Here is a 22,447-nt window from a genome sequence, read left to right as displayed (position 1 = left end):
CTCCCACCCCCCCCGCTGCTGGAGCCCTTCCCAGAGCGTGAACAGACAGAAAACAAGAGCAGATACCAAGTTTCTTAAGTAATAATACTTTAATAAAATTAAGTTCTTAATGTAATTTAGCACATTTAATACATTAACCCTTTCCCTTCTTTGTTTTTTTCTACAAGTTGTGCAACATCATTATTTTAATTTTTTTATTTTAATTTTTTTTTTCCTTCTCCCCTTATACTATATGCCTCAAAACTCAGACAACGAGCCTAACTCTACTTCTATGTTCGGTTATATCTCTCTCTCTCAGGCCTTTATTTTTGCGTAACGCCGGAGAGATGAAAATACCTGGATGGAACATGTGATCGGTTTCCAATAGTAACAATCCCGACTACAGGTTTCCTATGACGTTAAAAGAAAAGGAAAAAAAAAAAAAAAAAAAAAAAGGGAAAACACAACGTAACAGGGAATGGACTTTTTAAGCGGAGGGGCCACGGTCGGGATGCCGAGGCCGACACCGGCAGCTCCATGGATAAAAGCGGATGCACGTGGGCTCGTTGGGCATTTCGGGCGAGAGAAAGTTCAGTGGCACTTGGCGAGTGAGGGCTGCGCGGGACTGAGCTCCCCTGGAAGCTCCCTGGGGCTTGAGGCTTTGCTCGAGAAATGGGGAAATGGCCCCAAAAATGCTTTGCCGGAGCCCCAGCGGCAGAAAACTGGAGCTGGGACCTCCAATACTGGGAAGAGCTGGAGGAAATCGCAGCCGATGCCGGGATCAGCCAGCACCACGCGCCCGGCCGTCAAATCCCACCGCCTTTCACGCCTGCTTCACCCAGGAGCAAACCCTCAAATTGCAAGACAGGATCTGGCCCTGGCTTTTTTATTATTTTTTCCCTTTTCTTTACAATTCTCTTGAAGGGAATTCATAAAGAAAAAGGAAAAAAAAATAAACCCAAAAGGGCCGATGGTCTCACAGCTGAGCAAAGCAGCTGCTGGGAGTCGAGGGAAGACCCCGCGGCCACGCGGCGCTGCTCTGCCCCGTCCCTGGTCCTCAGCGAGCTGTCCCCAAGCATCGCCGCGAGACCAGGACGTGTTCTGCCATCAGCCACCCCGTGAACTGTCACCGCCACCCCCAGGCAGGGTGGGGACACGATTTCCTTTTTTATTTTTATTTTTTTTTATCCCTGCGTAGCTGCGCAGACAGCGGTGGAACAACTCCAGATTTCACATTAGTGTCACTTTACCGGGGGTGACTTTCAATTTGCTCCATTAGCGGCCCTGGAACGATGCTGGCTCGGGTCCAGCAGGGACACCGCAGCCTGCCAGGGCCAAAGGGAATTTGGTTTCCCGGGGAGGAACCCCACCGAAGCGGGCGAGCGGCGCAGGGACCAAGGCTGAGGCTGCCCAACCTCGGCTGGGCTGACAGCAGAACACGGCTCCAAGTTTTGACCCGCAACACACCACAGACTGCTCATGAACATCCTAAAAAGGTTTTTTTTTTTTTGGAAGAACCTGCCCATCCTGGCTCTGCGGTGCTGACACCGAGGGAAACCTTTGCGGGGACGCGGCAGAGGCAGGATGGGACCCCCCGAGCCGTGGACAAGCGACCATAAAGTGCATCCGCTCTCCGCTCCAGGGCGCCGCTGCACAATGTCAAGCACTGACTCTTCTTCAAGTATCAAAACCGAAAAAAAAAAATAAAAATAAAAAATAAATGAGGTAAAACGAAAATGAAAGAGCAAACAGGCCGCTCGCTGCCCCGCGGGGAAGGACCGGGTGGAGGGGTCGCGCCTCCGCGTTCCCGAACCGGCGCTGGGCTGACGGGGCGGGCGCAGCGAGCGATCTCGGATTCACAGTGCTATACGCAGAAACCGAATGAGAACTGTCTTCGCTTCCTGTCCTAACCTATTGCATGGCTTTGCTTGAATGCTGGTAAGCGACCGCCTCGTCCCGCCCCGGGTGCGGGCGCCGGGGTGGCCACCGTGGTTGTCGAAGGCTTTGGGATCCTGGCGGATGCTCCCGAACCGCGGCACAGCCAGGGCTCGCTCCGGCTGAGCCACGACACCGAGGAGAGGAGCAAGAGCTAAACCCGGAGGTAACCGGCCACCTTGCGAGGGGGTTTGCTTGGCAATGCTCCGCTCCCTCCGCGAACAACGGAGCTTGCACTAGGTCTTTTATTTTAGCATCATCGCGTGTAAACAGGGGGTCAGTGCAGCGCAAAGCAGCCTCCGAGGGGCCCGAGCGCTTGGCTGGGCGCGCACGGAGCAGGGGCCGACCAGCCAGGGCTCGTCTTTCCTGGCACAAGCTAAGGACAGGGCGAATATCTCGCCGCAGTCCCAGCGCTCAAGGGCTGAGCCTTGGCTCCCTCACCGCAGCCTCCAGCACCGAAAAAAAAGCCACCGAGCTGGAGCTGGCATCCTGCAAGCTGCCAGCTGCCGCTCACGAAGCACCCTCGACCCAAAGCCGTACGCCGCCCGCTCCCGGCACAACCCCTTCCCCTTGCTGGGTCGAGATAGAACCAAGAAAGCAAGCAAAAAAAGCCCGAAAACCAAAGGGAACGAACCAAACCCTAACGGCCCGCGCTCCGAGCGCGGAGCAGGGCGCGCTCGGCACGGCTCCGCGCTCGGCACCGGCACCTCGCTGCCGCCAGCTCCGGCCGTCACCTTACAGAGGGGACTTCACCCGCGCCCAATTTTCCTTTCCACCCACCCAGGGACGGTCCCGCCGCCGTCACAGGGACCCCCCCCCGACACCTCGAGTGCCTGGAGGAGCTCCGAAAGCACAACCGGCGCGAGAAACGTTAACAGCAACGAGATTCTGACTTTTAGCGTTTTTTTTTTTTCTGGAATTTCCATTTCCGTGCTCCAGGCCCGAGGCTGGAGGTCAGAATAAGGCAAAAATAATGGCCTAAAACTTTCTTATTTTGCTCAGTGACTAGCCAAATCCTTATACTTTTTTATTAAAAAAGCAACATAAAAACCCAAACGCATCTTTTTAAAAAAATACATATTATTAGATCCCATTTTTTTTTTTTTTCCCCTCTATAAAAATAACTTCAGGACTTTGACAGAAGGTACCAGTCGGTGGTCTGTTATTTTGTTAGGCTTTTCGTTCGTCGATGTGTTTGCTTCAGAAAAATAGTACCAAAAAAAGATGGAATTTTCTGGGGAAGTTAAAAATGATAACTGATCTTGTTTACAAGTTTACTTTACATTCTGCTCTGTCTGGGATCACTTGGATCTACTATAGATTAAACAATATGGATAGCATCTACTATTTGAACTAGTTAATTTTATTTTAATCTTTACTCTAGGATTATATGAAATAAATTTGAGCGTTTATTATTATTATTTTAACTTTTTTTTTTTTTCTTAATACCCATCAACGCAAACTTTTTTTTTTTTTTTTCCTTCTTCTCCTTTTTGGTTAAAAACAAACAAACAGAAAAAAAAAAAAATCTTATTTTAACATGCTTCTTTGAAAGGCAACAGAGCAGAAGCATCCCCCCCCCCCCCCGCCGCCTCGCGACTGTGGGATGCGGGACGAGACCCCCGGTGGGTTCCCATCCATGGGGTGGCCACGGGGCCTGGGCCCTGCCAGCCCGGTGGGGACGGGCACAGCTCGCTACGTGTCCCGGTGCCCTCCTGGTTTGGGGACGGGTTCGAGTTTGGTGCACCCAGGGCTGCGGAGACGGAGCCAAATTTGGCCCAGGGGAGGCAGGGGCCGGAGCTGCCCCAGCACCGAGCGGCCCCGAGCACCCAAAGGGCCCCGCGGAGCCTCCCGGTGCTGGGGGAGAAGCGTTTTTTCCGCCGGGATCGCCCCAAATCCTGCTTCCAAACGCCTCAATGGCAACATTTCCCCGTTGGCAAGCCGGGGCAGGCCGGGGTCTGCAGGAAAACGAGCGAGAAAGGAGGGCGGAAGGGGCGAGAAAGGTGAGTTTGGCTTTCTGAGCGTGCCCAGCCTGCGCCAAAAAAAGCCCTTTTTCTCCCCAAAGCTGCCACCGGCAGAGCAAAGCGAGGTCACCCGGCGGCGGGCGCGGGGACGGACGGCACCGAGCGACCTCAGGACAGGGCCTGGGAACCGACCACGCGGCTCCGAGTCGTAGTGGTTTTGTCTATTTATTTCACTTCTCCGGTTTGTAATTTCTTTTCATTTTTTTTTTTCATTTTTTTTCATTTTTTTTTTCCGTTTTTAAATACATCCAACTGTGTTAATTTTCTTATTCCTGGAAAGGGCTATCTGCACCATAACTATCACCTTTTACATACACACACGCACACACGAAAAAGGAAACATATATTAAAAACACTTTTTAAGCAATACTCTGGATACAAATGTATTTTTTAACCTACATATATTCTAAACCTTCTAAACTTTTAAGGATCACTTTATCATAAAATAAAATATCCTTTTTTCTTATAATAAATTACCTAATAAAAAGTATTTTTATTAGCCCAGTTCCTTGCTACATTTACATGTAATAAATGCATTTATTAAAATAGAATATTAAATTATAAAGAAATGTTCTAATTTTAAAATCTTAATCTTTTTTTCCCTCCTCTCTCTCTCTTTAAAAAACACCAGTAAATGCATCAAAATAAACCCTTCAAATACCAAATAAACAGGTTGGAGCATTTTGATTTAAGAGGTTCACAATAGTAACAGTCTGAGCCTTTGTATGTATGGAGATTTTTTTTTTTTTTTAAGAAAGAAAGAAAAGAGAAAAAAATAATAGATATCCCTCCAGCTGAAAAATACTTTTGCAAATGGGAGCTAGGACAAGATATTTTTATAGTATCTCCTCATTAAATATAAATCCAATTTTGGTTCTCTCTCTCTCTCTGTTTTTTTTTTTTTATTTTTATTTTTTTGTTTCGTTTTCTGTTATGCATTATAATACACACTATTCTCTACATAATTTACGTCGATGAGGATGACATCACGGCACGGTTATTATCTCATCCCTCCGCTTCCCTTTCTCACCTTCCAACCCCCCCCCAGCTCCGCCTCATCGCCTCTCCTCGGGGCGTCCCCTCGCAGAGCCCGGGCTGGGACGCCTCCGTCCCCTCCCTGGCTGCGTCCCCAACCCCGGGAAGCCCGAAAATTTAAGCCGGACGAACCCTGTATTCAGCACAGCCCCCAATTTCAGCAAGCCCCCACCAGCCTCCCCCGGGCCTGATCCTGCTGAGCCCCCCGGGTGCTCGGCGCCCTGCTCTCCGTCCCCCTGCCCTGCACCCCAAAAACACACCCGGGGGTGGCTGGGCCCCCCCTGGCGGGATGGGACACGGCGGGGACGAGGGAGCCCCCCAAAGCCAGGACCGTGACCCCCCCACATCTGGAGGGCTCTGCTTTTAGCGGATGTTATTGCTGGTGAATTGGACCAACAAGCCTTTTTTTTTTTTTAATTATTATTATTATTATTATTATTATTATTTTTAGTCACCTATCAAGGAAGATACAAGTCAGAGCAAATAGTTAAGGTCATGGGCATTTTTCTCGTTTTTTGTTTTTATTTTTTTTTTTTTTAAAGATTTTTTTTTATATATATACATATATTTAAAAAGAGAGAAAAAAAAAAAAAAAAAAAGTTACGCAAATTTGTTGTTTTAAGCCCCGCACAACCGGGCTTCCCCCTAGGACGGGGCCCGGGTCTGAGCCTCTCCGGGTGCCCCCGAGGGGCTGGGGGGGGGGGCGGCGGGGCCGCGGTTTCCCCCCCCCCCACCCGAGCCCCCTGCAGCCCCTGGTGGGCCAGAGGTAGCTCTCGGTGCGTTTACAGCGCCTGGTTTTTTTCTTCCAAAGTTGCTACATCAAAATACGGAGTTGGTTTGGGGGGGGGGGGGATAGGGGGGGGATAGGGTGGAAAAGCAGGGGAAAAAGGCGAAATCAAAATAAAAGGGGGGGGCCGAAATACTTCTATTCATTTTAAACTAGAACTGCTACATCAAGCTTTCTTTTAATATATATGTATATGTATATATATATGTATATATATATATATATATAAAGGTTATTGGAACTGAAGATTTTATTAAAGGCCAACTTGGAGACTTGAGTAGGAACCTCGTCTGCAGAGAGGGGCAGGCTGCCTGGACAGACGGACAGCAGCCGGCCCCCGGTTCCGATCAGCAAGCATGGATGTTTGTTTGGGTCATTAATTCATTCCTTTTTTTTTTGTTTGTTTGTATTTTTTTTCAACTTTTTTTTCCTTTTTTTTTTTTTTTTGTTTTCTAAAAAGAAAGTTTTTTTTTTTTTTTTTTTCTCTAACATTTTTCAGCATGCAGGAGGCTTTTACATCGCTTTTCGCTTGCCAGGGGAAGGGGAAAGGGATAAAAGGAGCCGACGAGGGCCCCCCCTTTATCCCTTTACCCCTTAACCCCCTCCAAATCCCTTAGGGTCAGTGCTAGCACAGGTCCCCCCCGCCCCAGGCCCCCACACGGGTGTCTCCTTCCCCCCTCCCCGCTCCCCCCCAACCTCTTCACAACCTGGCATCAAAGAAAGACATTGACCAAAAACTTGCTCACATTACCACGAACAGACTTCACTCAGCCAAGAACGACTAAAGTCACTCAACTAACACATCGGCCCCGGGGGGGGGGGCTCAGCCGGGGAAGCACTTTTGCCATTGCGTTTCCAGCTCAAGCCCCTCCGGTACCGACACGAACATCTCCGAACGCCCCCCCCCCTACCTCCCAGAATGGCGGTTGGAGCCCCCCCCCCTTTTTTCCCCCAACCACTCTCTTGCCACCATCGGGAGGATTTTTTGGGGGGGAGAACGGCTCCGACGCAACCCCGGGGCACGGACGAGCGGAGGCGGTGGCGCGCGGGGCGCGGAGAGGTTACTGCCCGGCGCGCAGAAATGCTCCCCCCCCCTCTCTCCCTTACCCTTCTTCTACTGGGACCAGACCAAAGCCAGACTTTGAACAAGAACCAGGCTGGTTTAGGAAGGACGTGGCTGGCCACAGGGCCGAGGCTGAGCCTCCCCCGGGCACCCGCTCGCGTCCCGACCCTCTCCGGGTGCCAGCGGCTACGCGCGCCGCAGGGCACGGAGAACCAGGCAGCCGAAGGTTTCTTAAAGCTTTGGGGAGGAGGCGAGTACACATTCGACCTGACAGTGTCCCTTTAGCACAGCATTAATATTTTTTTTTCTTTTTTTTTTTTTTTTATCTCTTTTTTCCGAAACATCAGCATCCATTACAGAACCTAGGAACAGCGTCCACCCCTCCATCTCGCCCCCTACGTCATATTTTACCGTCGATGCACGAACGGTGGAGGTACATCATTTCACGCCCCCTCCTCCACCCAGCATCTGGAGATTGAAAGCAGACCTTTATCGATGCAGAGCACCGGAGCAGCCTGCCCCGGCACCGGCAGCAAGCGGCAGCAAACCGAGCAGAAGAGGGGATGTTCCCAGGAACATTATTACGATGAAAATAAAGTCTCCTGTAACTGAAGGGAAAAAAAATCTCAGGCGATTTTTATTGGTATTATCATTATTATTATTATTATTTTTTTGCTGTAGAACTGTCTCTGCCAAGTTGTGAAACTTGCTGGTTCAGTTCTAAATCAGGGTCCAGGATCTGTGAGCAGAAGTCGAGGGGCAGGAAATGGGGAAGCGGTGGTGGTGGGAGAAAAACTCTATATATAATTTCTATATACATATATATATATAGGTGCTCGATGAGTTAAGTGCCTATATATATATATATATACACACATATATTTATAGATAGGTATACTGGTACTTGATAGGTTAATCCAACACACATCTTTACCATCACGGCATTTTGGCATCCACAGACTGGTTGAACAAACCTGATGATGTTAAGATGCTGGCTTGCATCTTGTGTGCATTGGCACAGAAGCCAGATTCGAAGCCCGTCCTCTCCCAGTTCCCAATGGTTTAGAAAGTATCTGATTTAACAAAACCAGGAGTCTTGAAATGATTAAAGGATGTTCAACAAGGCAATTCTTTTTTTTTTTTTTTGTTTCGTTCTGAAAAAAATATAATATATAAAAGCGGCCAACCTCAGGAAGATCCAGGTAAAGGACAGCTGAAGAGGTTTTGGTCCATAAAGAAATACTTTTTCTTCTTTTTTTTTTTTTCCCCCCACTCGGTTTTGGGTAACAAAAGTTTTGGTCCAGTTTAAAAACGACGACAACAAAATTATATATATAAACTCGGGGTTCTTTTTTGCTTTCTGTTGGGATGCATGTTGGTTTCATATGGGCTCATTGCCTGTATTGCATGATCGTCTTTCTTAGGTTTTGGTGTGATATATATACTTTTTAAGAAAAGAAAAGCACAATGTTACAAGTGTGTGTGTGTGTGTGTGTGCACGTGCGCTTGCGTGTTGCATGTAGCTGCAGCTGGCATCACTTGGAAAAAAGGATGAAGAGTGAACTACAGAAACGCGGAAGTCGATACACTCCCCCCACGGATGGGAACTCAGGACTGCTTTTGAAATACCCTGTTAGTGACTCCTGATTCGTCTGATGAACAAATCCCTGCTCGGATAAGGAAAAAAGAACAAAGTTCCAAACTCCATGGTGGCTCAGAATAATAAAATAAATGCTAATCGCCCAGTGTGATTCCAATAGGTTCTTCCAAACCTTCTTCAGCTTCACCGGCGTCAGTTTTATTTCTTCTTCGTCTTTTTTTTTTTCTTTTCTTTTTTTTTTGTGGCTTTTTTGTTTTTGTTTTTTTTTTTAGAAAAAAAGGAAAACAATAAAAGTTCTTTAGCTGCTGTGGTTTTTTTGTTTAAATCTTTGAGGTAATACAGTTGTGCCCTCGTTCTAACAGGTTCCCAGAGGTTGATGGTTTCTTTTTTTTATTTTTTTTTAAATCCCCGACATCATCCGTTTTCCTTTCTTTCTATTTGTTTCTTTCTGAGCTCCCAGTTGGGCTGACATCCCTGGGGGGGAGGAGAGTAGGGGCTTCAGACCAAGATGAAGATTGAACATGGCTGGAGAAGAAAGGCTGGCAGGGCCCTCCCCGCATCCCTGCTCCCTTCCCCGTCCGATCGAGATGGCCTGGCTTGGTCAATGCAGAGAAGTCCCAATCTCACCACCAAAAAAAACTGAACTAAACCGCTTTGCTTGCGAGATCCGAGTGTGCGTTCAGAGTACTTGTTTTAAAAAAGACATCGCAGGCTGGAGCATCGTTCGCCCTTCAAAATTTCTGGCTTTGCTATTCATTTTAATTTTATTATTCACTTTTTTTTAAAAAATAACATACATTGCTTGTAAAATAATTTCTTTTTTTTTTTCTTCTTCTTCTTCTTTAAATTAATTTATTCTTTCATTCGTTTGTTCTTCAGATGTCATTATTATTATTATTATTATTATTATTATCATCACTTTTCTTTCCTGGACCCCCCCCATGCTCCCTTCCTACCCCCCACCCCACCCCAATGCCCTGCTCTGTCTCTTTAGGAAAATATTCTAATGGCCTGAGTGGCTGCAGCGTGGCAAACCGGGCACTCCGGATCAGTCCTCTCGCAGATCCTCACGGCACACTCCATGCAGAAGAGGTTGTGGCCGCACGGCACCAGCGCTGCCGTAACTTCGCTTTCGAAACACACCATGCACTCGCGGCTGCTGGAGACAGACGTCCGGGCAGCGGCAGTCGTCCCCAGCTTGGAAAACCCTTGGAGCGGCTCTCCTTGGGACCGCCTGGGGAGACCAGAGAGATTGGGCTCTTGGATGGAGGAGGATGGGGAGCGATGTGAATTCGGGTGGATGGCACCAGTGCTGCTGGAACGCTGCTGTTTCGAGAAGAGCACTGAGACAGGGTTGGTGTTCTCCTGCCCAGCCCACATCGGGGCGCCCGATTCCGGCACCCCGTAATACAGATCTTGCTTGTTCACGCCGTAGTTGGGGAAGAGGTAACCATAATTGAAGTCGTTTTGGTCATTCAGCCGGGGTGTCTCGTAGACGGGGTCAACGGAGCAGTCGCCAATGCAACCCAGGCTGTTCTGCCGAAAGGTGGAGAGGGGTTTGCAGCCCGGCGCCGGCGTATGGACCCGCCAGGCCTCCGAGTAGCGGTTCTCCATGCCGGAATCGGGGCTGCTGGAGAGGAAGTCATTCTCATTGTTGTACTCCAGGATCTTGCCCGTCCTCACCGCGATGTGGGTCTCGATCTCCTCCCGAGCACGCTCCACGTTGCCCGGCGCACCTGTGATTTCGAAGACGGGGTCCCGGTCCCGACTGGGTGTGATGATGTAGGTGTTGGTCTGCTGCTGGATCCGCTTAATGGTGGCGCCCTTGGGGCCCACCACCAAGCCCACCACGCGGTAGGGCACGCGCACCCGGATGGTGACTTGCCCCGGCAAGGTGGGAGCGCTGCCGAAGGTGGTCCCGGCTTTGTTGCGGGAGGCCCTGATCATGGAGAAGTGCTCGGCTGCGGAGATGATCTCCCGCCGAGCCATGGCCACATCCTCCCGCCGCCCTGTCACCATGAAGACCGGCTCCTCGCCTCTCACCGGCGTCTTGATGTAGGTGTTGGTCTTTGCCCGCAGGGCTTTGATCTTGCAGCCTTGGGGAAGAGAAGGAAAACAAGGCAGGGAGGTTAGAAAGGACGCCTCTCTCACCACCCTCCCTTCTTCTCAGGAAACCAGGACAAGCCACCTCATTTCCAGCAGGCTGTGTGCACTGTGCCACTGCCCAGGGGCAAAACACGAGGGAAAGACCTTTACTCCCTTAACGGGGACAGACAAAATGCCAAAGGTTCCCCCTCACTCATAGCATAGCAGGAGTGTCTCCCCCTCCAGGAGCCCCCTCTTCTGCCATGCCCAGGAGGGCGCCGCCATTTTGTGCGCTGCCCCTCACCACGCAACCCCCCTCAGATGCTTCCCCTCAGAAAGCAGCCATCCTTCAGAAACCACCCCTCAGAAATTTCCCACCCCCAGGAACCAGGGAGAGCTTGAGCCCTTCCCATGGGCCAGCGGGCTCTGTGGGGAAGCCCATCCTTGCCAAGACCTGGGCCCTGCCATGTTGCCCCTCAGCGAAGATGGCCGCCTCAGTTGCCCCTTGCCACTAGTCGGCGTGTTTCTCGGTACAGCGGCAGGATTCCTCTCTGCATGGAGACTTTTGTCCTAATGTGGGGCTTTTGGTGTGAATCTGTGGTGCGAGCCAGACTCGGTTCTTTTAGGACAAGCCTGGGGGAAGCGGCAGAGATGCAGCACTTCAGGCTCCCACCTCAGACATTGTGGGACCCCTGCTGTCAGCACTGCTGGGGGCTGGCGGGATGTTACCATTTACTTTGGGGCTAAAAAAGCACTGAACAGGGCAGGGCTGACATCCTGCACCGAGGCAGAGCCCTGCTTTCGGCTCTTGGCCCCTGCTTTGGGGCATCAAACACCGGTGCCACACGGCTCCCCACCGCAGCGGCCCAGGCACTCGGACCCTTTCCCAAGATCACTTCCCATGCCATCCACTTGTGATGCCAACACCCACCCCCTGGAGCCCACCAAGCCTATTCCCTCTGCTCCCGACAGCTCAGAAAATGTCTTTCTGCTTTTCCAAAAAAGGCAAGAGACTTTTCACTGTGCTTTGGCTTCCAAGTCTTTTTTTTTCAGAAGGGTTTAGAGGCAGCAATGCGACTCCAGGTTCCTCGATGACACTAGGATGCCATCGAGCCACTAAATATTTTTACAGATGTGGCACAGTTTTCTAAACTACTTCTGGAAGCCCTCCCCGCGGCTGCCCCTCTGACCCTGCTCTCCAAAAGCCTCGCTCAGTGCCTGAAGGCATTTTCAAAGCCTTGGCACCGAGTTCCCATTCAGACTGGGGCTTCCTCTGTGGGAGGAGGTTTGCTCCAAGCTTGGGTCTCTAAGAAAAACTAAAAAATGTGCTTCTCCAGGGTACTGCATTCCTCCTAGTGAAAATGGAGTTAGGGGAGCATTCTGCCCTGGCTTCCCAAGCATGCAGGTGTCAGGACACATCAGGCTCAGTGCTCACGGAGCAAAAAGATCAGGATACTGTGTAAAATCACCTGTCCCTGCAACCTCCTCTCCCCAAAATGAGCCCACCTCTTCTCTCCTGTGACTGTTTGACACCACCCTAGCTTTCCACAGCACACTATGCCGACATCACACTTCTAACACAAAATGACCCGCCAACGATGCTTCTGTGACCAGGAAATTAAGATTCCGCAGCTGGTAGGCTGGAACATTATTATTTATACACACCCTAATAAATAACAACATCTCTCCCAGCTGGGAGTTGGGGGCTGCCACTCGCTTAGCGCTGCCACTTCTCTGCAGCTCGTCTCACGAGACGCGGACTTGTGACATTGGGGTACTTGCAGGAACGTAGCGATCCCACCACCCCTTATCATTAGGGAGAATTGAACCCTGCACCTTCAGCGATAAAAGCAGAACCTGGTGCCGCTGCAGATGGCAGGAATGTTTCTCCAAGCTCGCAGCGGTGCCATGCGCCACGCACGGCTTCAAGCAATAGCTCCAGCTGCACGAAGCAGAGGCAGCCAGCCCGACGGGTCGCACTCCCTCTCGCAACACCACGCGGGCACTGGAGTGCAGCCTCATCCACCAAGGAAACCTCCCGGCACAGCTTTGAACCCCCCTTCCCCTCATTTGTCAGAGGGTTTTGCCAGGGGTGTAGAAACGCAGGGCGTGTGCAGGCAAATCCTGACTTTGCTGCAGACTCCCACTGCAACTTTTAACTCCTCAGAGTTACTTCAGCTCGCCGAGCCTCGGTCCCCGGTTTGTAAAATGGTGAGAATTGCTGTCTCTGGCTCTGCGTTACCACAAAACTTCCTGTAACAATTAGTGTGGTGATGCTGCTGCATTAAACGCCTCTCTCAGCCACTGATTTCACGCTCCCGGGGAATGGAAACGCAAGATCTGACACAGAAAGAGCCAGGCAAATCCTGAAAGTCCAAAACAAATCCAGCCCCTACCAGTCCTGTGCAGCCAACACGTTGCTCCCCACGGAGCTTGCACCCTGAAGTATTTCTGCAATGCTTTGCTTAGCAAAGTTTTTAAACAGTTGATGTGGACCAATGGCTACCTACAGCGGTGTATTATTAGTACTTGGGAAACTCGGTCAAAGAACAGGACAACTGTAGAATAAAACCAGAATAAAAACATGCACACAAAGTAAGAGAATAAAGGCTCCCCCAGGGTGCCTACGGAGGGCAGGATAAAATTGTATGGGGTTACCTGCATCCTCCACAACCCCGAGGCTGCTCCTGGCCTGTCCTGGGCAGACGTACGCCTGCTCCACATCTGTGACTCTGGCTCCGAAGATGGAGATTCCATCTTAGGAAGATTAACCAAGATGCCACCATTTCCCCAGGGATATCACCGAAACGTCACACGGCAAGAAACGGGGGTGTTAGCAACAAGCATCCACGCTGGAGATGAGTCCCGTGCACTGCTGGGGACTGAGGCAGGGTTTGCTGAATTCCCCCACGCCCCACGTCCTGCCTCCTAGGACCTTGAACAGGGTCCGTAGGTAGGGATTCATCAGGGCTGGGCACGGGGTCGGCGTTTTTTAAGGCACGGGACAATGCCCGTGTGTGGGGGGAGAGGGATCCGAGCCCCGCATCACAGGGAACAATCGAGGAGGTGACACGGAGGGTCAGGCAAGCAGAGCAGTGACAAAGGACAGGGGCTCCACGCTGGGGCCAGATGGAAGGGAGCAGTGGCAAGGAATACACATGAATGAGGGCAAGCGTCAGCGAGTTACATGAGCTGGAGAGGGTGGGAGGGAGCCAGGGATGGAGGAAAGGTGATGGAAATGGAGGGGAAGAGGCGAGCTGTGATCCCGCAGGGCGAGGAGGAGAATGAGGGGTGTGGAGGCCAAGGGAAGACACCCCAAAGAGGCAAACGGGAGACGGGCGAGGAGAGAGAACGGCAAGGGAAGGGGAGGGAAGATGGAGAAACGGACAAAAGGACGCATGGTGCAGTCGATGGTGTGAGAAGCAGGGGGAGGAGGGAGGGAGGGTCTCTGTGCAGGCCTGCAGACAGGAAAGCCAGCTTTGCGGAGGCAGACAGATGGGGGATCCTGCGCTTAAAAACTGGAGAAAATAACCCCACAGGAAATGAGACCAACTCCATCAAGACCAGCAGGTTCAGTGGCCCAGATCTCCTGCAGCTCTAAACCGGTGCAGACAACGGGCCAAGCCGTGAGCAGCGCAAATCCAGATAACTCCACCAACTTCCAGGAGGGCTGCACTGATTTACATCAGCTAAAACCAGGCTGCGCTGCAACCTGATGTAGCCGCAGCTCCTTGTGCCTACCCCAGCCCCAACCTCGACCTTGCCACACACCTCAAAATAGGGGCCGAGCTCTCTGACACCGCTCTGCTTCTGACGGAGCGTGCCAAGATCAGAATATGGCCCTTCATGTCCTGGCCAGATTAGTAGCACAGTCTAGAGTGCTTTTTTTTTAAAAAAAATGAAATTTGCCCTGTGTGTTTCTTTTTTTTTAATGAGAGGCTTTCTTTGTGCGTAACCGAAATTTGGAAACAACACGCAACAAACTGCTTTGCTTGGGAGATTGTTAAAAAAGGGGAGAGAACTGCTTAGTAGGTGGTGTTAAAAATGTAAAACTAAGAGAAAAGGACCTGTAGGAACTATAATAATGTGTAACTTTGCAGTAGCATTCTACTCTTTAAGGCAGTGTGCAGACATCAGCTAATTGATCCCTGGCAGACTCCTGCCAGTTGGATTTTTATATTAGAGAATTAAGCTCTTTCTTGTTGTGTTTCCACTACCTAGCTTCTATTATTCTGATTTTCTTTTTTTTTGCCAGTAACACAGATCCCAAAGCATTTTGCGAAGGAGGCTCGGACGATCATTTCCTCCCCCCGCCCCTTTTTTATTTCCTCCCCCCACCCGTTTTTCCTTTTTAACTTCGGTTAACTGATTGCCAATTGACTCCAAGTAAATGTGTTTGCAAATTACCCCAGTAAGCCACAAACCAGGAGCAAACCCTTGAGGGCTGCCGAGCCTCCGGCACCCAGACCAGTCACCTAACTGGAAGGAGCCCACAGAGCACGAGCTCTGGCTACAAATAAATAAATAAATCTGGCCTAGACGTTGCCAAACTGGAGACGGGGGCGAGCCAGGGGGTGATTCAGACGCAGAGCCAAATTCTCCTCTGAATTAGGGGTAAGCAAACCCATCAAAACTAATGGGGAAGGCGTAAGGAGCTTGAGCCACCTTGCCAAAGTGACGAGGGTGTAGGATACGTCCAACCTGACTGCCGTCTACTTTGTAGGGGCTCATCCCAAACCTTTTCTCACTCGGAGCAGCCTGAAACCAACACGGATCTGTGGGACCTCCTGGTTTACACCGAGGCTCCCGTGCGCTGCTCTGGCGGTGGCAAAAGGCCTTAAAACAGCTCCAAACCTTGCACGTGCCCCCTGCACGGGGCAAATGCCAGCAGGAGGATGGCGTGACAAAAAACCCAGGCGTGGCCACCGTCGGGAATTTTACCCCAGTGTAAATTCAGGGTGAAACCCACAGACACCCTTCCCGTTGCCGCTGCTGGAAGGCTGGATCCTGAAGGGGTGCACGGTGCCACTGATGCAGCCTGGAAGGATCTGACCTGGCATCAGCTGGCACACCTCCTGCAGCCCCTGCACGGGCTTCACCTACAGCAGACAGCCCCGAGGTCATCCTCGCAGCTCTTAAACACACCACAGAAATCACTCCGGGTCCCTGAATTTCGTGGTTTTGTCAGACACGAGACCAGCTCTCCAGACAAAAGATTTTTAGTCCTCTTCTCATTTACACCGAGGCTCCTTCACGCTGCTCGGGTGTAAGTTACACCTGTAAATACCCCACTTCGGACATTTTGACATTGCCGGTGTGGTATTAAAGAGCCTAAGGGCAAATTAGGACTTTGTCTTTTTTTCCTGTTATCACCATCATCAAATTAAAGGACCATAAAATCAGCAACCATCCAATATCTCTGGTAAGGTGGGGCATTCCTTTCCCATTTAAGATGAAAGCCACGTTAAAAGACAAGCACACAAAGAACATCACAAATACACCCTCCTGAATATCTGTGGGGTAAGATTTTGCTGCATTGGAAATCTGATGAAAGTGGTGTCAAAAAACACCGGCGCGCACAAAAGGACCACAAACAAACAACTAAATCCCTTCGCATCGAGGTTTTATTGCACTGATGATGCAAGTTGTGTTTACAAGGAGGGGGGGGGAAAAAAAAAAAGAGAGAGAGAGAAACCAACACGGCAGGAAAAAAAGCAACCGCCTCATTTTGGTGCGGTGATTTTACATCGCGATGAAAGTTGTGTTAAAAAGAAAAAAAAAAAGCAAAACGTGAAACACACCATGGAAAAAACAACGCGACCCCGCAGCGGCAGACCCCACCAGCCCGCCCGCCGCAGACAATCACCGCCTTGTTGTGTGGTGGTGGTGGTGAGGGGGGGGGGGAAACGGTGCCGAAGCCCCCCCCAGGTCTCGGCATCGCCGCGCCGCACCGGGGTGGGTGTGTCCGCGGCCCCCGCACGCCACGATCCCGATCCCACCGCGGCACGCGTGGCGCCGGACGGCTCCTGGGGGGCACGGCGGGTCGGGGGCTGCCAGACAAAGGCAGGGCAAGGGGGGGCAGCACGGGGGGGGCAATATGGGGGGGGGGGCAGCGTGCTCCCACTGCCCTAGATTCGGGGCCGGCTGCGCCGCGGCCGGGCTCGCGCGGGCATCCAGCAGCCGGATCTCGGGCGCGGAGCGCGCACGTCTCCCTGGAAAATTCCCTTTGTCTCTCTCCCAGACCCATTTTCTCCTCCCACCTCCAGTTCAAACCGCGCCAAGTCGATCCCGCTCTGCACTTTTTTCCCCCCCCCAAATGGTGTAAATTCAGACGGATTCTCGTTAACACTCGGCGAAACGGGGCTGCCACCGCCTGCGGTCCCGCTCTCCCGGCGAGGCCCGGCTCCGGTTGCTGGAGCGGCGTTAACGGGGGGGTTCCTGGGGGCCCCCCCCGGGCCGGGTGGATGGCGTTGGCTCCCAGCTTTACGCAGCCAGCAGCCGCCAGGATCTGACCCCCTCGCTGCCTCGCGGATGCTGTACATCCACCTCCACATGGTGGGTGGGGGAGCTGCAGTCATCAGACTTCCTCAATGGGAAAGGCTTCCTTGGACTATTTTTAAATGCTGGAAGCGTTGGAGCATGTTTGGAGCTACACAAAGAGCCCAATCACCTGGGGTTAGTGGGGCCTCTTGTTATTTGACTTCACCTTGCCAAGAAAGAGCAATTTATGCTAAGCTCCTCTCTCGCGTAATCTCATTCCTGTTGACAGCGGGGCCGGTTAGAGCAGGCTGGGAGATGCTTCACCAAAGGGTGGCTCTGGGTGCAGGTGACAATGGGTGCTGCCACCAACACCAAGAGCACTGCTCTCCGAGGGAACGTATCCACCAGGAGCTTTGCCCCGCCGTGCTCCGAGCAGCGGAAAGCCAAACCAACCCAGCACCTCCTCTCCCCACGCCTGCACACCCCAAGCGCACAAAGAAATGGGACAAAACCTCAAACGCGCTTCCCTCCGAGTCCTGCAGCCTCCTCCCTGGCTCTGTTGACAGCGGTCCAGTTTGCCAGAGGGAGCAGATTTTTTACCCTGGCAGCAAAGCGAGAGCTGTGCCTTCGCTCATCCACACCTCCACTGATTTCTAGGAAGAACCTGGATGTCTTGGGGGCTGGGGATTTCTGCCTCTTTTGAAGTTCTCGGTCTGAACGGCCAAAGCATGACACCTCTGCACATCCTCCGCCCTTCCCAGCATCGCTCCCCTCTCCGCTACAACCACACCCTCGGGTTGCAAAGGACGAGGTTCTTGCAACCCCCCTGCCCCATCACCTCCGAGGCACGGTGGTGCTTTGTCCTTACACCCTGACAAATCGACCTGCACAGCTCCCATCACAGGCGGGGTCCCGGGGAGGGGGCTGTAGGGAAGGTGCCCACAGCAGGAGGTGACAAGTGGAACGTGGGTGCCACCAAGCACCCCGGAGCACCCTGCAGACCCCGACGGCTCCAGAACCTGCATCACACCTGCACGATGTGTCCCCGCTCCTCGCCCTAGTGGATAAAATGTGGGCACACCTGGAGGCCACGGCTCCGCCACCAGCCAGGGAAGGGGACCTACTGCCAACCAGGGGCAGGGCAGCGTGGTCCCACACTAGTCAAGGGACCTTTTTTATCCCTGTCCCCTCATCTTTCCCTTTCTGGTGTCCTCCCCTTTGCTCCTGCTCCCTGGCACCAGCCTCCCCGGGAGGAGCGGCTCCCGGTGGGCCAATTTGCCCAAAGTGCCAATTTTGGGGCTCCACGCTGTCCCGATGAGAGCCCCCACGCCTCCCGGCAGGCTCTCGTGCCACTGAGGAAGCGCTGCTTGAATTTGGTGCCAAACCCAGAGCTGTCACGGACCCAGACGAGGTCTCCAGCCGGTGATCGGCTCCGCTCCGGGGGCAAGCTGGAGCTGGCAAGCTCGGCCCAAACTCCTGCAGCATCCCCCAGCCAAAGCAGGGTCCCCCCCAACCAAAACCTCTTCGCCAGTCACACTTGCGTCCATCCCAACTGAAACACCCAGGGCTGAGCCCCGTTTACACCCAGGTGCCTGCACACAGCTCCAGCAACGCACAGGGCGGTTTTGGAGCAGGTGGAAATCTCAAGGCCAGAGGCACACCAAGGGCCCCCCCGTGCCCAGGTTCAGGCCGCTCGCGTGCGCTCGTGCCAGCAAGTTACACTTCCAGAGGTGGAAAACATTTTGCGATAACACGAATGGCGCGGCTCGTCGGATCAAAAAAGACCAAGTTAAAGAAAACGCTCAACCCTGTTACCCATCAAAGCCCCGATACGATTTTTATTTTAATAACACTTTTTTTTTGTTACCCTCCTCTTTTCCGAGACATTCCTCGCCCCATTCACCAGTACCCTCACACCACTCACTTCCCTCGAGAGCCAGCTCCCCCCTCCCCATCTGCAGCATCCCCCGGGGGGGGTGCTGAGCCCCAGCGTGGCCCAGGATTTGGCCCCCAGGGATGGCGCCAGGTCCCTGCAGCGTCCGCACCCAGCTACGTCGGCGAGGCGGCCGGCACAGCCCAGCCCCCCGACAAAACCAGACCCTGGAGACACGGCTGAAGGCCTCCGAAAATAACCAGCGGGGTCCAGGATGGCTGCTGGGGGGCAGAGCTGCGGCTGCCCGGGCTGTGCCGAAGCACCCTTGGGTCCCAGCACGCACAGGACCCGGCCCCGTTGAGCCCTGTTGGGGGGGCGCAGCCTGACCCAGCCAGGGCTCCGGCCGCTAACGCTTCCCAGATGTGGGAAAAGCCTCACGCACACGAAAAATGGTGGAAGAAACCCAGGTTTTCCATGTCCGCGCACACCGCTGCCCGCCGAGCAAACCCCCCCCAAAAAAATACCCTAACACCTGAAGTCAGGGCAGCAGCGAGGCCGGGGGGGGGGGGTCCAGCGGGGGCACCTCCTGCATCGCCCAGCGTCTCCCCCCCCCACACCGCCCGTCTGTCTCCCAACTTTAGGGAACAAAGGGGGCCTGATTCTCCACGGCCGTGCCCCCGCCGCGCGGGGCTGCTGCCAAACCCCCTGCCCGGGTGGGCGGCCGTGCCCTCGCCCCTACCCCAGCCCTTGGCACGAGGTTGGGGGGGGATGGAAACCAAAGCAGGACACCTCGCCACCAACTCAGGGGGCTCGGGGAGCGGATGGCAGCCCCCACGCCCCCTCCGTCCCCGGCTTCGTCCCCGGGCGAGCCGAGCCACCGGAGGCCCCATTGTTCCCGGCTCGCGTTCCAGCCCAGCGACGCGCGGCCATCAGCCCGTTCGCGCCCCTCGGGTCCCCGGCTGGCGGCAGCGGCCTCACCCATACGGGTGTCCCCCCCCCCACAAGCTCCCCTCTGCCACCCCAGCAGCAGCAGGGCTCCAAAAACCAAACAAAAAAAAAAAAACCCTCCCAGCTCAAGCAATTTCAATCCCCAACCCAAGAGGAAGCATCTGGATGTGGAGCCGCAGTCTCTGCCCGTCACACTTCCAGAGCGTCAAGTTACTTGCTTAGAGAGAGAGAGAGAAAAAAAAAAATCCCACTTAGCCACACTATTATTATTTCTTTCCCCCCCCCCCCCTTTCTGCAAGCGACACAAACTTCTCTCGCCAGCCCCACGCCGAGCCCCCTGCGCCCCCCACTCGCGGAGCCGGAGCGGTGGGCGAGGGGTGACTTAAGAGTGGGTGTGGTGTGGTGTGTGTGTGTATATATATATATATATATATATATATATATAAAAATAAATATATATATAATTTTTAAAGCCCTCCTCCATTCCACCTCGCTCCGAACGGAGCCGCGAGGAGAACAAAAGCATCACTGTCACCGAGCGGGGCCGGGCGCTCGGCGGCTGATGCCAAGGGGGGGACGGGGACACCCCACTCGGGACGGGGTGTCGCGTCCCACGGCGGGGTCCCCGCTTGTCCCCCCCCGGTGCCAGGACGACTTCAACTTTCCTTAATCCTCTCCTGGGGGCCTCGTTAGGCCCGGGGGCTGCCGCCCGGCCCGGCAAAACCCTCCCCAACCACACCCCCTCGCTTCCACGCCGAGCCCAACAAAGGGGATTTTTTTCTCCCCGCTCCAGCCACGACCCCCTGCCTCCCCCCCGGCCGCTTTTAGCCCCGCTTTTTCCTTTTTGGGGTTCAGGGGCGCAGGGACACGGACACGCGTGGGCATCCCCATCACCCCTCCACCGACTTGGGGGGGGGGGGCTCAGCCCCGGCTCCCCGCCGTGCCCGGGTGCTCCCGGGTCGCCCCTTCCCCTTTGTCCCCCCCCCCCCTTCGGGGCTGGCCCGGCTCGGCTCGGACAATGGCAGGGGGAAAAGCTTTGTGGGGGGGTGGGGGGGAAGTTCGCGGTCCCCCCCCATCTTTTTAAGCGGGGCGGTCCCGGTGCTAAAAAGGGGGAAAAGGGGGTGTGGGGGGTGCTGCACGGTGCCTCCCGACAAAAGGGGAGTCCTGGCTAAAAAGGGGGGTCCTGGCCGAAAAGGGGGGTGCTGGCTAAAAAAGGGGGGTCCTGGCTGAAAAGGGGGGGTCCTGGCCAGAAACGGGGGTCCTGGCCATAAAGTGGGGTGCTGGTCATAAAGGGGGGTCCTGGCTAGAAAAGGGGGGCTTAGCCAAAAAGTGGGGGGGGTCCTGGCCGAAAAGTCGGGGAGTCCCGGCTGTAAAGGGGGGTGGGCCTTGGCTAAAAGGGGGGTCCTGGTCATAAAGGGGTGGGGGTCCTGGTTATAAAGGGGTGGGGGTCCTGGCCATAAAGGGGGGATCCTAGCCATAAAGGGGGGGATCCTAGCCATAAAGGGGTGGGGGTCCTGGTTATAAAGGGGGGGGTCCTAGCCATAAAGGGGGGGATCCTGGCAATCAAGGGGGGATCCTGGCTATCAAGGGGGGTTGTCCTGGCCACCAAGGGGGGGATCGTGGCCATCCAGGGGGGGGGTCCTGTCCCGGCTCCCCCCCCCCCCGGCTCCTCTCACCTTGCCTCCCCACGATCTCAGCCACGTGTTCGGAGCTGGGCACCGGCACGCACTCGGTGGTGTTGGAGCTGCTTTTGAGCCTCAGCTCGGCCTCCTTGTAGAGGGCGCACAACTTGGGCTCCGCCGCCCCGGCGCTGGGAACCGGGGGACCCTTCGGGGCCGGGGGCGGCGGAGGAGGAGGCGGCGGCGGCGGCTGCTGCGGCGGCGGCGGCGGTGGCGGCGGCGGGGGCTGCTGCTGCTGCTGCTGCTGCTGCTGCTGCGGGTTATTGTTGTTGTTGTTGCTGTCCTCCACCAGCACCACGGCGGCCGAGGAGGAGGAGGAGGAAGGCTCGCCTAGCCCCAGCAGGCAGAGCTGGTCCAAAGCGAGCTGCAGCGCCCGGTCATCCTCCAGCAGCGCTCTGTCTTTGCCGCTCCCACCGAAACAGCCTAAATCGCCGAAACCCCCGTTCCTTTCCATTATCCCTGGTACTACCAGGCTAGGCATGGCTAACAAAGACTTGAGAGGGGGGTTGGGTGGTGGTGGTTGGTTGGGGAGGGTGGGGGGGGGGTGTGAGAGAGAGAGAGAGGGAGAGGAGGGAGAGGGAGAGAGAGAGAGAGAGAGGAGGGGAGTGGGGGGGGGGGGGGACACACAAAGAGCTCGGGAGGGGAAAAAAAAAAAAAAAAAAAAAAAGGGAAAAAAAAAAAAAAAAGGCAGAGAGAGAGAGAAAAGGACCCTCCGCCCACCTCCCCTCCGCCTGGCCAAGCCCCTTTTCTCTCTGTAACCCGAGCCCAGGCACTTCCAAGCCCGCCGGGGTCCCCCCGCCGCCGCCTCCGCCCCCGGCTCGCAGCCGCCGCCGGTGCTCGGAGGGGCCGGGGGGCGCCGAGCCCCGCCGGAGGGGGGGGGGTTGGGGGGGGGGATGGAGGGATGGGGGGGGGAAAAACTCTTTTGTTTGAAGGCGGCTGAGGCGCAGCGGGAGGGAGCC

The 22,447-nt window shown here is 54.1% G+C and overlaps 1 protein-coding gene across 2 annotated transcripts; it reads right to left on the bottom strand.

Moving 5' to 3' along the window:
- Nucleotides 1-70: 70 nt before the first annotated feature.
- On the bottom strand, nucleotides 71-22,036 carry MEX3A (mex-3 RNA binding family member A). Of its 2 annotated transcripts, XR_011090215.1 has the most exons (3): nucleotides 21,486-22,036; nucleotides 7,798-10,519; nucleotides 71-7,431 (listed from the first exon to the last, which is right to left on the bottom strand). XR_011090215.1 is itself a non-coding variant. In XM_068662627.1 (2 exons), exons 1-2 carry the CDS (start codon nucleotides 21,967-21,969, stop codon nucleotides 9,414-9,416), a joined length of 1,590 nt encoding a protein of 529 aa, XP_068518728.1. In that variant the 5' UTR covers nucleotides 21,970-22,036; the 3' UTR covers nucleotides 71-9,413. The 2 variants fall into 2 exon arrangements, 1 of the variants encoding a protein (XP_068518728.1); XM_068662627.1 differs by having other exon boundaries at nucleotides 71-10,519.
- Between the last annotated feature and the right edge of the window lie 411 nt (nucleotides 22,037-22,447).

This window comes from Anas acuta, chromosome 28 (assembly GCF_963932015.1).
Source record: "Anas acuta chromosome 28, bAnaAcu1.1, whole genome shotgun sequence".
In the NCBI taxonomy this organism is placed as follows: domain Eukaryota; kingdom Metazoa; phylum Chordata; class Aves; order Anseriformes; family Anatidae; genus Anas; species Anas acuta.
This window is presented reverse-complemented; position numbering and strand designations above follow the sequence as displayed.

What these genes read in the sequence shown, in the direction of transcription:
- MEX3A (XM_068662627.1), bottom strand. Translation starts at nt 21,969, where the DNA reads ATGCCTAGCCTGGTAGTACCAGGGATAATGGAAAGGAACGGGGGTTTC. An exon ending in TGAGATCGTGGGGAGGCAAG is followed by an intron (nt 10,520 to 21,485) that starts GTGAGAGGAGCC and finishes CTCTTCCCCAAG; the next exon opens with GCTGCAAGATCAAAGCCCTG.